Below are 15,630 nucleotides of genomic sequence, written 5' to 3' on the forward strand. Positions count from 1 at the left end.
AGTGGAAGCAAGACTTCCTCGATGAAGCCTGGTTTCATGGTAGCGCCAGTTCAGACTCAAGCCAGGCTAACGTGGGATTGGACTTCAGTGGCAAATCAACCAACCACCAAATCTCCTTCAGAATCTTGCATGCAGTCCCTGCACAATACCACAGATGCTGCTTCCTATGAGTCACCTGATGTGCTTCTGCTGTAATAGACAATTTTAAAGAAAATAAATAATTTAGAGTATAGATGCCCTCTTGAAAGCGAGCATCCATCATAATCTGGCATAGCTTTACTAAACTGCTGTCACTAATTCCATATACTGGGCCTGCCTGGTGGTTGTGTATCCCAGTATAATTGTGACATCTGTTTCAATGTCTCGTGGGAAAACTGCATTCAAGCCAGAAGTACACATACAAAGTCATAGTTAAACAATGGGGGCTAGAAATTACCCTCTGCCCCAAATGGGGCGGATAATTCGAATTAAATGAATATTCTTCGCCCGAATCCTTGGGGCGGAGAATAGAGGGATTTTGGCCTCTTGAACCTTGGAAATTTTGGGGGGGCGGAAGTGAGTCAGGAGCGGGGTGGAAGGCGGGCGGTGTCATCAGCACACCGTGCTGAGCACATAGCAACATCCCTCCCCTTCAGTTAAAGGGGATGGCCGCTGCGAGCTCTGACGCCCACTAGGCCACCAAGGAGGGCTTCGGCCGGGCCAGCGATCCGGCACCCAAGAGTGGGTATAGGGCCAAACCCATGGCTGCCATTGTCGGGGCTGACTTCAGAGTTGGCTGACAATTAAAATAATGTGTCGGCTGCGGCAGAGCGTCCTCCCCTTTTAAGGGCGGATGCGCCGCCCAACCATTGGTAGCATCCAGCTGGGCAAAGCTGTCGGGGCACCGACTGGCGGCTGCTCCGTTCCTGCAGGGCAATTTCCCTCGCGGGGTGGAAAGGGGTCGACGCATGCCCGACGGGGCAGGGCAAAACCTGTTTCCACTGCCCCTGGCCTAGGGGCAATTTCACATAGGCCGGCCCATCCGCCTGCCCCCGGTTGGAAAGGTCTTACCACCACATTGCCACCTCTTAGAGGCGGTAATGGACCTTAAAGAGGAGGGCAATTTCGGCCCCGAGAGCTGTTAACCATTTTAGGGCTTGTATTAAAAAGTCTAGGAAACTGATCCAACAAGTCTCTCCAGGAATATAAAAAGTGATCCTTAAGATCTCATTTCTAGCTGACTTTCATTGTGTAAAAACACAAGACTTACTGAGAAGTAATATGAAAATATTAAACTTTTTTGAAAGTCATCCAATACAAAAATAGGCTATAAAAAAAGTTAATAAGAATGTTTTATAAGCCGCTCAGTAAATCACTTCTCCCACAGGTGCTTTGATAGTACACTTGGTGGATTTTTAATTTCAAATATTTTAACGCTCAAATCATGCAAGTGAGAAGCATAAAACTAATACCTCCCACCTCTAAGTTGCTTGCTATGTTTAAATTTAGAAAAGAGGACAGCAACTGAAATGAGAGAGTGAGGAATTTGCACTAAGCACAGACAAGAATACATCAAATTCTTAGCAGAGAGACACAAAGGCCCCAAGTTTCCACATGATTTGCTCCTGATTTTTAGGAGCAACTGGTGGAGAACAGAGTATCTTAGAAATCGGAATTCTCCACATTTAAGTTTTCTGCAGTTCTAGTCAGGTAGAACAGTTTCACTTTTGAACAGAATTTTTTTTTCAAAAGGGGGTGTGTCCGGCCACTGACACCTAATTTGAAAGTTTCCACAGTGAAAACGTACTCCAAACTAACTTAGAATGGAGCAAGTGAAGATTTTTGTACGCTTGAAAAAACCTTGTCTACACATTAAAAAATAAGGCGCAGGTTACAAATTAGGCGTCGGGAACGAGGTGGGGGGGTGGGGGAAGTGAAGTCATTAAATTCTACAATCAATCCTTAGTTATAATTATACAAATAAATCCAACCTGAATAAAATTTTATAAGCAAAGAAAAGATTAAATAAACCATGTTCCTACCTGTGTGAAAGTGCTTCAGGCAGGCCTTTCAGGCAGCGGTGTGGCGTCGGTCCCGACGGCAGGGGCAAGAAGCAGCAAGCAGCCTCGGTGCTGATCGTGGAAGGGCAATGTGGTTTTATTAAAAAATGTTAAAAATTGAACAGCTACAAAGAATTTGAATAGTCTCAAACAAGTGCATGTGTCCCGTTTATCACAGTCTATCTTTAATTACAGAATGAGTGGTGGAGATTGAAACGGTAACGAGTTGTAAAGGCTGAATTAAAATGCACAGTTGTTGCAGTAACACTGGTTAAAGAGCCAACATTAATTCAGCAGGTGATTTATTCAGCAGTGCTGCTAAAAGCACTCCCTCACACACAGAAATACCAAGAAAATTAAAATGCAAGCCTTTGCAAGGGTTCAATAAACAAATTTTCACTTTTTCTGCAGCACTTTTAAAAATGGCCGAGTGCCAATGTTTACTTCAGACTGCGTGTGCACGAACGCTCCAACGCGCATGCGCAGGGTTGCCGGCACCAAAAAAACTCATTTAAATTGTACCCGCCCCTTCCTACTTACAAAATCGGCGCGAGTGGTAGGCTCCGCCCCCTGTGCGCCGCGCCAAGCAGACATCGAGCTGCAAGGAGCTCGAGAATACTGCGTTTTTTTTCAGGCGCCGTTTTCGGCGCGAAAAACAGGCGCCCAGCTCTGAGGGGCGCCTTTTTCGCCGCGTGTGGAAACTTGGGGCCAAAGAACTGTAAAATGTCTAACTTTATAATTCCTTCTCTTTCCAGACTCTGCTAGTCCTGGTTTGGGCTCCAAGCAGACATTGCATGCCATGAAATATAACTTCTATATGACAATTTCCCTGTTTCACCATTTCACTGCTGAAACAAACTGTTTTAGCTTTGAAAAACCTGTACTTCTAGACAGCAACAAGTTTTATTTCTGTTCCCACAAATACCTTATTATTTTGTTAATAAATTTGACAGGTATGAAGTTTTTGAAACAAATGTATATAGGCCAGTGCAGATAAAGGCCAATTAGTAAATGATTAGAACAATATCTCACCCGAAGACTGACTGGCTTGGTCCCTCTTCTGATCACTAGATAGTTTACTGTTCCTTGGAGTGGTGGGGGTGGGAAGGAGGGGACCAAGTGACAGATTGACAGGTAAAAGAAAGACTTGCATTTATATAACTCCATTCACAACCTCAGGACATTCCAAAGCGCTTTACAGCCAATTAAATACTTTTGAAGTGTAGTGACTGTTGTAATGTAGGGGCCAATTGCACACAACAGGCTTCTACAAACAGCAATGACCAGATAATCTGTTTTTTTGTTATGTTGATTGAGGGATAAATATTGGCCAGGACATTGGGGATAACTCCCCTGCTGTTCTTCAAAATAGTGCCATGGGATATTTTATGTCCACCTGAGAGCGCAGACGGGGTCTCATCCGAAAGATGGCACCATTGGCAGTGTTGCACTGTGCAGTGCTGAGGAGTCGGCCTAGATTTTTGTGCTCATCACCTTCTGACTTAGGTGAGAGTGCTACCCACTGAGCTGTGGCTAACATGGAGAAAAGAGTTTCTATCGTAGTATAGTACAAGACCGAAACAGAATTTAATGGGTTTAACTGGTCTAAAAAGTAATCTGAGCCATAAGGTTGTATTACAGTTGTAATGTACAATTCATATCGGGTGTTTGTATGTACATTTTTAATCAAACTAATGTCAGTTCATTAGGTTAGTGTGAGTTATAATGATGTGATGGAATCTTTTTAGACTGAGTACCTTGACAATTATGGTGAAGCATGGACCTGTGAACTGTTGTACTGTTCTCCACATTCCCTAGATTGTGTGCCCCTGATTTCTACTGAGCCCATTGAAAGGTCAACAGCGAAGGAGCTCTAAATTTGGCTTTGTATTTAACGGTTGTATTTGTGGCACAGGAAACGCCTGGTCCCAGATGCTATTATGGATGTGGAGTTTGCCTTTTTTATATATTCGTAGTGGGCCATGCCCTTGAGGGTGAGAGTACTGTCCACTGGCCATTAACAGTACATGAACAATATAAAAACGCTTTTAGATGGAAATACTTGGGTGGCAGGAAAAGAAGGCTTTGAATCAGTTGCAGTGCTAAACCTGTCTTGTACCAGAGTCACATGGCAGGATAGGTACTGAGGAGAATTTCACTTGAAAATAATTTAGATAATCCATGAGTTGAGGTTTTCAAGCATGCTTTAGGAATAAATTACATCCAGCTTTTTATGTATGTAATTTGTTCACTCGGAACTTGTACTTCGTTGGAAGATTAGATTATATGTTGTACTGTTAATATCCTTTTAACAAGCAGTTATGCAATATTTTTACAGGAGGGATATTTCTGCAATCTATATACAGACTTTTCTGTGGGTTTTATTTTTGCAACAAATGGGCAGACCATAATTGACAAAATAAAACCAACACATAAATTACAGTACATCTTTGTATTCTCTTGCACAATGTCTTGGCCTCAGTTGCCCTGTTACATCTGTTCTGCGCTAAGTGGTAGGGAACAGATCGGCCGCACATTTCCTCACTTAATAACATTACAATTTCAACTGCATAGTCAGATGGAAGACTCCCATTCCCCCAAAGCTAGGGAGACAAAAATCAGCAAGGTTGTAACATCAGGCTTATTTTATGCCTGTTCCAAGTTTAGTCGCGACTCAAGGGTGGCATGAGTACAATTGAGGAGAGGGAATAGCAATAACTCGCTGTGCCAAAAGGTATTTTCGATTTGCTTGACAGAATATCTATCAATTTTCTTCCTGATTCCAGTCAGTGTAATTATTAATCCCTACTCACCAAAGAGCTACATGCCAAAGTAAATGAGATCACGTGTAATCACCATGACTAAATATGCTATAACCTGAGGCAAGCAATAATGTACTTGTGTATCCATAGATTAAAGTGAGGTTGAAGTACCTCACGCTGTGATATTTGAAATGAATTTCAGTACAAATTAACAGTACTGAAAGATAATTCATTTTATTTTTGACAAAAATTTGTATTTTTTTCTTAGATCGTGGAAAAAAAGCTGCTGCCCTGCAACCAGAGATGGGCGATGAGCAGTCTTCAGTGGCTAATTATTTGGATAAGTAAGTTCACATTTAACTCTTTCACATCTACAACCCATTTTCAAACAGACTCCTTTGCACTATGCTTTTGGTTGAGATTTTTCATTAACAGTCAAGCAGACTCAGTGCCATTGTAAATATGCACACGGGTCAGTTAGAAGCACTGCAGCACCTGTATTACGAATAAATAGAATTGTGGGTGGAGTTGTGGAGAACTTCATATCCCCATTCATTCCCCTGTGGAATTCCCTGCCGTAGAGTGTTGTTGATGCCAGTTCATTAGATATATTCAAGAGGGAGTTAGATATGGCCCTTACGGCTAAGGGGATCAAGGGGTATGGAGAGAAAGCAGGAAAGGGGCACTGAGGGAATGATCAGCCATGATCTTATTGAATGGTGGTGCAGGCTCGAATGGCCGACTCCTGCACCTATCTTCTATGCTTCTATGTTTCACATGCTGCTCTGTATTTAGATGCGAAAGATTGGCAGGTTTATTCAGGTTTTAATTCCAAGACTTCCAGGCCCTTACCTTAGAATGGGAGAGTGGAACATTTTACTCGGGATTGAAAACAAACAGGCTGGTGTGGAAAGTTTGGGCTGTTTCATCATCAGTCAATAATAGTAATGTGCCTACATCAGTACTGGCATGAAATCTACCCTAAAGCCACTTTATAACTCTTAGTTTGGACAGATTATAGTGGCAAATGGAAGTCACATTTCAGAACAGGTGTTACTTCTGGCTGAAGCTGTGAATGGGCTATTGCCTTCAACAAAAGGAAATTGCCCTGGATTGAATAGGCTTTTTTTTAAACAATAGGGAAAGAGAAATGAGTACCTTATTTTATCAAATGTTTTGTGCATTATTTATCTATAATGTATTGACAATAACGTGGCAGCTAGAATCCACTGAACATTTTGTTGCTGTTAATTTGGCAACTATTTGTCTGAAGATACGAATAACATTTTATAAAGCAACAGAAATGTAATTTACTTGCTCTAATTATACATACAAAATTGCATGCTTGATCGGATTAAAGTCATCTGAGCCACAAGACTATATTACAGCTTTGTAATACACAATGTAACATCAGATGTTGCTGTTACTTATTTATATGTATGAACTTATTTTTACTTTTTTTTTTACCCTGCTAATTTTCTCTTCCTCCTCGCGTGTGCCCATACACACTATTTTCTTACATTGCCCTCCCCCTGTAAATTCTACATATGCCAGTTACATTGCCCAAGTGGCTACTATTTATCTGTAGGCTAGATGGTGAATGTAGGAATGATATTCAACCACAGGAGCAGCACAGCTCAAGCAATATCAACAAGTTAGCTGGATAATAACATAAGAATTAGGAACAGGAGTAAGCCATCTAGCTCCTCGAGCCTGATCCGCCATTCAACAAGATCATGGCTGATCTGGCCGTGGACTCAGCTACAATTACCCGCCAGCTCCCCATAACCCTTAATTCCCTTATTGGTTAAAAATCAATCTATCTATCTGTGATTTGAATACATTCAATGAGCTCGCCTCAACTGCTTCCTTGGGCAGAGAATTCCACGCATTCACAACCCTCTGGGAGAAGAAATTCCTTCTCAACTCGGTTTTAAATTGTCTCCCCAGTATTTTGAGGCTGTGCCCCCTAGTTCTAGTCTCCCCGACCAGTGGAAACAACCTCTCTGTCTCTATCTTGTCTATCCCTTTCATTATTTTAAATGTTTCTATAAGATCACCCCTCATCCTTCTGAACTCCAACGAGTAAAGACCCAGTCTACTCAATCTATCATCATAAGGTAACCCCCTCATCTCCGGAATCAGCCTAGTGAATCGTGGGAAACCTGATCAGCTTTCCTCACTGAAGCCAATTATAGGGCATCTACCATCCCTCTATCTCCAATCAGCAAGCATCTTAGTCTGAAGGTCAAACCCGAGATCATCCTATCTGAATGGCTCAGCTATCATTGTCTTAACTATTGGATCTCAAAACTACAATGATCTCAGTCATTTTAACCAGGCTTTCTTCAGCTTTTTGTGAATCCTCTCTTAACTTCAACATCCCGTGCCTCCGGCCTTCCACCTGCACTGATATTGACGGCTCTGTTAATTTTCTCCATAATTGTATTGCCTCCATTTGCATCTTCCCTTTCCCCCTCAAATCCTTTCTAGCCTCCCATCGTAATCGCCACCTTGATACAACACCATCAACCTGCAGCCTCAAATCCGCTGTCCTCTGGCAGCTTTAACTGGGCCGCCTCAAGTTGTATTTTTGCTCCTTTTCTCTAACCAAATCCATTTACTGTTCCATGATCATCCTGAAAAGCAGAAACGGCTCCAGATTTATTTTTTCCACTGCTAACTGTCCCCTTGGACATTGCCCCTGATTCTCACCTCCGATTCAAAATGCAAAGAACTGTTGGACGTTTTAGGTACAAAACTGAGACCAGCCCCAAAGCGACCACTGTCTCCCCGGCCTCTTGCCCTATCCCCAAACTTCTATCCCCGTCTGCACTCCATCCAACCGTGCCTTCACTGTTCTACTTTTTCAGTTTCTTTCCCATCACCCTCAACCCACTCATCTTGTCCATTAAGTACTTCCTGCTCCCTCAATTTCCTTCCATTCTTGTCCTTGATTTTGCTTCCTTTCCCCATACTTGCTGACATCATCAACCTATCTCTCTTGTCCATCCTCTGCCACCTTCAAATCTGCCCATCCCAAACATTTCCACTCTTTCCAGCTATTGCTGATTTCAAAGCTTCCCTTCCTCTCAAGACCTGGAACTCGTTGCTGCCTTGCATCTTGCTTCCCATCTTTCCTGTTATTCCTTATTGAGTTCCTCCAAGCTGGTACTGATACTGTCCAAATAAAGTCACAAACAATATCCAGTGTACTTATGACCATGGCTTCCTATCTCCTCATTCTCCCCAATCTCTCTGCTGCTTTCAATACTGTTGAGCCCTCCGTCCCCCTCCCAGCTTCTCTTCTCTGCAGTCTGGCACCAGGGCACTGCTCCCTTCTGGTTCAGTTCTTAACCTGACTCAATGCAGCTTGCTGCTACCACCTTGCTGCTAATCATTTATCCTCCATGCATGTGAGGTTATTTATGGTGTAACCCTGAGTCCATCACTGGTCCCATATTGTTCACAATCTACATGATACCTCTTGGTGAGATTTTCTGCAAGCACAGGGTTAGGTGCTATATGGGTGTTCATGATGCCTAGTTCTACCTCCTAACATCCACTACTGATTCTGAGGTTGTTGCCATGTTTACTTTAGCTACTCCCTTATATACCTGTAGAAGCTCTTGCTATCTGTTTTTATATTTCTTACTAGTTTACTTTCAAACTATCTTCTCTTTTTTAGTCGTCCTTCGTGGTTTCTAAAAATTTCCCAATCCTCTGGCCTTCCACTATTCTTTGCAACATTGTATACTTTTGTTTTCAATTTGATACCATCCTTTAATTCCTTAGTTAGCCACGGATGGTTCATCCTTATCTTGGAGTCTTTCTTTCTCTCTGGAATATATATTTGCTGAGAGTTATGAAATATCTCCATAAATGTTTGCCACTGCTTATCTATCGTCTTACCCTTTATTCTATTTTCCCAGTCCACTTTAGCCAACTTTGCCTTCATACCTTTGTAATTGCCTTTATTTTAGTTCAAGACACTAGTGTGAGACCTAGCTTTCTCATCCTCAAACTGAATTTGAAATTCTACCATGCTATGGTGACTCTTCCCAAGAGGATCCTTTACTATGAGATCATTAATTAATCCAGTCTCATTATACATTACCAGATCTAAAATAGCCTGCTCCCTGTTTGGTTCCACAATGTATTGTTCTAAGATACCATCCCGAATATACTCTTATGAACTCTTCCTCAAGGCTACCGTCGCCAATTTGATTTATCCAATCAATATCAAGATGAAAATCACCCATGATTATTGCCGCACCTTTCTTACAAGCCTCCTTCTAAATCTTTTTTGCATGTTCTCAAGTGATTCTGTATCCTTTTTGCAATATGGAGACAGTACAACATCTAACCATAGTTCTATAGAAATTCAACATTATTTTGCTGCTTTTGAATTCTATTTCTCTAGAAATGAACCCCAGTGCTTTGTTTGCACATTTTATGGCTTTATTAACTTGTGCTTCTATTGAGACTTTTATTTTCCAAGGGATATGTGGCTACCTTATTTCTCCTACCAAAATGTACCACCTCACACTTATCAATATTGAAATAAATTTTCCAATTACATGCAAATTCTTCAAGTTTGTTGGCGTCATCTTGTCTTTTGTCAGTCTTCTATTGGTATCAACTATACCGTCTGTCCGTCCCCCTCCCCCCAATTTGATGTCATCTGCAAATTTTGATATTGTAATTCCCATTCTTGAGTGCAAATCATTTGTGGTCCCAGCACTGATATTTGTGGAACACCACTTCTCACTGTAACTGTAACTACCTGTAACCCCATCTCTCTGCTTACTGTTTGTAGCCAGTTTTCTAACCATTCTGCTACTCGTCTGCTGACTCCACATGCTCTGATCTAAGTCATGAGTCTACTATGGCCTTATCTCAGGCCTTTTGAAAGTCCATGTCTATTGCATCCAATACATATCATAGCCAATAATTGTCCTTCAGGCAGCATCATTATAGATTATCCAGGGGGACCTTCCTACATTACAACAATAATGAAACATCAAAAGTACTTCATTGGCTGTGAAACACTTTGATGTGCTAAGATGTGAAAGGCACTATATAAATGCAAGTTTGTTTCTTGAACTTGGGCCACTCTCTACCACTGCTATTGGGACCCTTACCCAAGACTGTCAAACCGCAAGGCACCGAATATTGCTATATCCCAGGACATCTCTCAGTGCTCCCATACTTGCAGACTTTCACTCCCAATGCTTGCAGACCCTGTGACCAGTGTTCCCTTTAAGCTGCGCAGCCGACTCACCAGCTTTTAAATAGGAAAAACCACACATGGTTTTGGCCACACACCCGTAAAAAATTCAAGGGAACACTGCCTGTGATCCTTCTATCTCAGTTGTTCCAAACAATCGTCTCTCTCAGTTCTCTTGCATATCTGGAACCCCTCCAATGCTTCCAGACCTGGGGACTCCCCACTTCTACCAAACCACACCAGCCCTTCCAACCCCAATTTCCACCTCCAGTGCTTCTACATCACACAACCCACCCCTTCTCAGTTCGACCAAACCCGACAATCTTCTCTCTCGTTCCCTCCTCCCACAGTAGTCCTGAACTCTCAAACACTTCCAGTCCTTTTAATTCTACCTACTGCCAGAACCACCTTTCAGAGCTACCAGGACTATTTCCCCACACCCAAGCCCTCCCCACCCCCACCCGTCAACTAGTGCTGCTAATGCCCTACTCCTCGTCCTATTATTGCTACATGTCTTGTACTTACTGGCTCCCTGACACATCTTCCCTCCCATGTTTCTATTTGTCCTTGGTGTTCAAAACGGTGAGGTCAAAACAACAGCACTGAGTTAAATTTGTTTCATGTAAAAATGGATAGAATCATAGAATTAAATCCCGAAAGTATCAACCAAGATCCCAGTTTGCTTTTTAATTAAAATATAATTTGTCTTACCATCAAAACTCAGTGACACTCTGTATGTTACATGGCATGGTAGTTCTGTTGTTATAAAACAATGTATTCATCCAACCCATCACCAGGGGGGGCAGGGGGTGGATCATGTGCATCAATATCTATAATGTCGCAATCAATAGATTTTTGGATATTGAGGGAATCAAGCGATACGGGGATAGTACAAGAAAGTGGAGTTGAGGTAGAAGATCAGCCATGATATTGAATGGTGGAGCAGCCTCGAGGGTCCTACTCTTATTTCTTACATTCTTATGTAATTTTTGGCCACCCATTTGTTTCAACTGTTTTCATTGTAAATTGGTATGTCAACATTTCCCATGCAGTTTTCTATTGCATAATGTAGTCATAATGTAGTTCCTTGCTCCGGTGCCAAGGTAGAGCAAATCTATGAAATTATCCAAATTATTGATTAACTTTTTTAACTGATTTTCACTGTCAGGTAAATTCTCAAATAAGTTCAGTTGACATTTACATTTTTATTTCATCTCCCTGTACAACTAATAGATCTGGCTTGCTGTTAACTGATTTTGCGAAAAGGACACTTTGAATTCTTAAAATCCGCCTTTCGTTAATTTTGCCAATTGGAGGTCACCTATTTATTCGTGACCAGAGTTTGTAATTACATTTTGACAAATGATAATTGACATGACAAAACTAAATAGGACATGTGGACATAGGGAATTTAACACAAAAGTGTAACCAAAAATCATGACAATCGGAACTGCATTTCGTAAGCAGGAAGTATATGGTCTAAGTTTTTATTTTATATATATTTCCAATTTATATGTAAAATACTGCATTTGCATGCACATTGTGTCCATAAATCTCACTTCCTGTGTTATGATTTCAAGTTACACGTTGTCAAAATTTAACATTGAATCTGCCCGTTAAACTCTGGAGAAACATGTCAGCATTTCGCTCTCCTGTTTTATTGATGAACCAACTGTATCACTCAAAATTGCTTGTTTGGGAAAAAAAAGTTTTTCTGTTGAAAAAAGTAACTAATGTCCAAAATAAGGTTTTTAAACAAAAAAACTTCAAAAAATTATGTAGTTCATAACGCTATTACATTTATTAATTCTTTTTCTTGGTATTTTAATATTTTCATTAAAGTACTTGAAGCAATCAACCTCTCCCAAATGCACGAGTTTGGACTTGATTATATTGCCCAGATAGGTGATGCTTGGCTGAAGGCAGATCTGCAGTTTGATCCCAAGATGTATCATAGCATTTACATTAGCCAAATGCCATACTCTCAGTCTCTCTAAGAAAACCTATTTAATTTTTTTTCAATTATTTTTAGAAAACAGACAAATTTTAAAAGCTTTATTTAGGTCAAATGCATTTGTTTATTTAAACAGTGGGTGAGAGAGAGAAACAGACTACTGATGACCATTTGTAACTTTCGTTAGTTTCCAATTATAAGTGCACTATAAATTCAGGAAGTATTAAGTCAAGAGATAAATTGGGGATTTCCAATTTTTTTTTAAAAGAATCAAGCAATTGAGTTGAATTTTGAAAGCAAATAAAGTTATCACCAATGTGGTGTTGGGCAGAAAATGTAAACATTCTTCTTATTGACACCTGCACATGAGATACACGCACACATGTGAACACGCGCGCGAAGCAGGAACAGGCCATTTGGCCCCTCAAGCCTGCTCCATTTAATAAGATCATGGCTGATCTGATCATGGACTCAGCTCCACCAATAGATCCTTGCAAAGCTACAAACACTGCTGCCAGATCTAATACATCTCTAACCCACTCCCAGTGCTCTCAGGCCTATGCTGCTCCCTTCCTCTCACTGGTGACGAACCCATGAATCCACCAGTGACGCAAACCCCAAACTCCAGTTCCCCTCAACCTCCGGCTCCATCTCTCTGCATCGATCCCAGACCAAAAGATCCTCACCCTCATGCTGCAAAATCACAGCCGCCCCAAGGGATGAAAATTAAATATTTGGGTAAAAGAATATAAAGCCACTCCTTTACAGGTTTTACAGAATAATGAACTGAGTCAGGAAATCACGGTCGCCAAAGCCCCAGTAGAAATCTCAGAATGCAATTTCATATAAATTTAAATGGAGGTCTTCAGTCATTATAAATGAATGGTCCTCTGCCCTGCATGGTACAAATACCTTTATTGTTATTAAACAACTTATCCTCCGACTCATTGAGCAATGTCATGGGGTATCTACATGCGGTGTTTTTTTGCACTGCAAGTTCTACTCAAAGGCTTTTCTTCTTTAATTTCCTGTCTGAAGATTTTGGCAAAAACAAAATTTGAAAGACGAGCACACATCAAACATCAGGATACTACAAGCTGAATAATAAACAGGGATTTCCTTATAGGACTTGCTGATATTTGCACTGAGCATCTTGCACAGTCTTGTAGATTTGGATAGCAACAGCATTCTGGATTGGTAGGGTCATGGGCCCCAAGTTTCCACATGATTTGCTCCTGATTTTTAGGAGCAACTGGTGTAGAACGGAGTATCTTAGAAATCGGAATTCTCGTCATTTAGTTTGCTCCAGTTCTAGTCAGTTAGAACAGTATCACTTTGGAACAGAATTTTTTTTTCAAAAGGGGGCATGTCCGGCCACTTACGCCTGATTTCAAAGTTTCGTGAGTGAAAACTTACTCCAAACTAACTTAGAATGGAGTAAGTGAAGATTTTTGTACGCTCGCTAAAACCTCGTCTACACTTTAGAAAATCAGGCGTAGGTTACAAATCAGGCGTAGGGAATGGTGGGGTGGTGGGTTTAAAGGGAAGTTTACAAACATTAAACACTTCAGTTTTACAAATAAAGAGCCATCATCAATAATAAATGATAAACACATCAATAAATCAACCAATAAATCAATCAAAAAAAATTAATAAGAAATAATTTTTTAAATCAATAAATAAATCATTTTCTACTTACCGACTGCAGCACCGGGAGCCCTCCAACAGCGTGCTGGGATGCCCCCCACCAGTGTGTCTCTGTCAGTGTCTCTATCTCTCTGTCTGTCTGTGTGTGTCTCTCATTCTCTGTCTGTCAGTGTCTGTGTTTCTGGAGGGGGAGGGATGGGGGAGAGGGGGAGAAAGGAGATATGGGGGGGGGAGGTGGGAGGGAGGGAGAGGGAGGTCAGATCGGTGGGAGGGAGGTCAGGTCGGATCCAGTCCGGGGGTGGGGGGAGCGGGTGTCGGGTCCGGGGGCGGGTGTCGGGTCCGGTCCGGGGTGGGGGAGGGGGCGGGTGTCGGGTCCGGTCCGGGGACGGGGGTGTCGGGTCCAGTCCAGAAGCGGGAGTCGAGTTGGGTCGGGAGGAAGCAGGAGCTGGCCGTGGGAGGAGCCTTATTCACGCAGCCCCAGTGAGGCCATTCGGCCAGGGCTAGGGGCTGCGTGCTTCGGGCCCCTCCCACACAGTTTCGGGCGCCTGGAGCTACTGCACTTGCGCGCCCACTGTAGCGCGCATGTGCAGAGGTCCCGGCACTGTTTTCAGCGCAGGGACCTGGCTCCGCCCCCTACAGCTCCTACTGCGCTGTGCCGAGGGCCAGAGGACCTGCAGGGAGGTGGAGAATACGGAGGTTTTTTTTAGGCGCGAAAAACGGGCGTCCAGGTCGGGACTTCGCCATTCTAGGCGCAGCTCGAAACTTGGGCCCATGGTCTTACTTTGGCAAGAGTCTTGTGTTGAGAAGGGAAGATGGTAGAGATGGGTTAGATACTAAATGTAAATGACGTTTCTGCTTCGCCATAATTTTTTAGAACACACTGTTAATAACAATTTGTAATTTATTCCTTTTTGGACTAAGTTTTCTAGTTGGACTTCAAGTTCATTGTGTTTGTCTTAGGTTTGTACTGGTGCCCTCAAGTTACAGTCTCAGTGCGTTATCCTTCAACTGCGTGTTTGCACAAGCAATTTGTTCCCAGTTTCTCTTGATCCAAATACTAGAAGTTCCAGAGATTAGCCTGTAATAATTTAACTGGTAAGGTCTAATGGCTGTCTCCCATTATCGGATTGAGTTTGCTGTATCTCATTTCCTCTTTCAGTTTGTGCATATTCTGTGGGGAGAGGGATGAAATGTTTACCGATGAAGGCTTGGACATCCATTACTGGAAGCATTGTCCAATGTTGAGACGTTGTGAGCATTGCAAACAGGTACGTAGAATTAATTGGCAATTTTCGCTTTTCCATCCAAACATATTTGGCATAACTTTCAGGCCAATAGTACCTAAGTAGAATTTTTAAAGAATATATTTAGGTACTAAATACAAACATATATTGATGTACAGGCATTTGAATACATTTTTGTTGGCTAATGGTATCTTATTTATGTGATCTATATTTCATTTCCTACTCCTCCCAAGCACTGAAACTCACTTCAGCTAGTTTTTGAAAGTTTTCTAATGAATTTATTTGGAAAGTGTGTGGTTTTGCACCAGTTCTTGTCGACAGTAATATTGCAATTTTGTCTTTCTAGCCAATATAAATATCCTACCATATACTCAAGCAGCTTCAAACTTTGTCCCATTTAAGACAACAGGTCTTCAAGTAAACAGGTTTTGCTCTACAACATACTTTATATCAAATTATGTTAGGTGCTCACTCTTGATAAATATACTCAATTATTTTTAATATTGTCCCTTGTTTTACTGAGATTTATGTCTTACATCAGTCAACGGTGTGGAAGGTAACATTTTCTAAATTGTAGGTGAAACTCTTGGCTGATGAGTGGAATTCAGATCTATACAATGTTCCTTTTACAAATCTAGCTGCATGTTATATAGATGAGCCTTGTTCTACTGCTGACCTTTGCTATTTTGGAAGATTTCCTCATAGAAAGTTGCATGTTGATTTTTTTTTAAAAAACACTACTCTAGTATATTTA

General features: G+C 41.6%; 1 protein-coding gene across 1 annotated transcript in view; it reads left to right on the forward strand.

The window, feature by feature from the left end:
• cep104 (centrosomal protein 104) overlaps nt 1-15,630 on the forward strand; it is a 283,987-nt gene that overhangs the window by 172,996 nt on the left and 95,361 nt on the right. Inside the window, exons 14-15 of the mRNA XM_070860716.1 lie at nt 5,070-5,145; nt 14,792-14,900. Coding sequence (XP_070716817.1) covers nt 5,070-5,145; nt 14,792-14,900 — 185 coding nt within the window. The remainder of the gene's footprint in view (nt 1-5,069; nt 5,146-14,791; nt 14,901-15,630) is intronic.

Source organism: Pristiophorus japonicus, chromosome 18, assembly GCF_044704955.1.
Source record: "Pristiophorus japonicus isolate sPriJap1 chromosome 18, sPriJap1.hap1, whole genome shotgun sequence".
Lineage (NCBI taxonomy): Eukaryota > Metazoa > Chordata > Chondrichthyes > Pristiophoridae > Pristiophorus > Pristiophorus japonicus.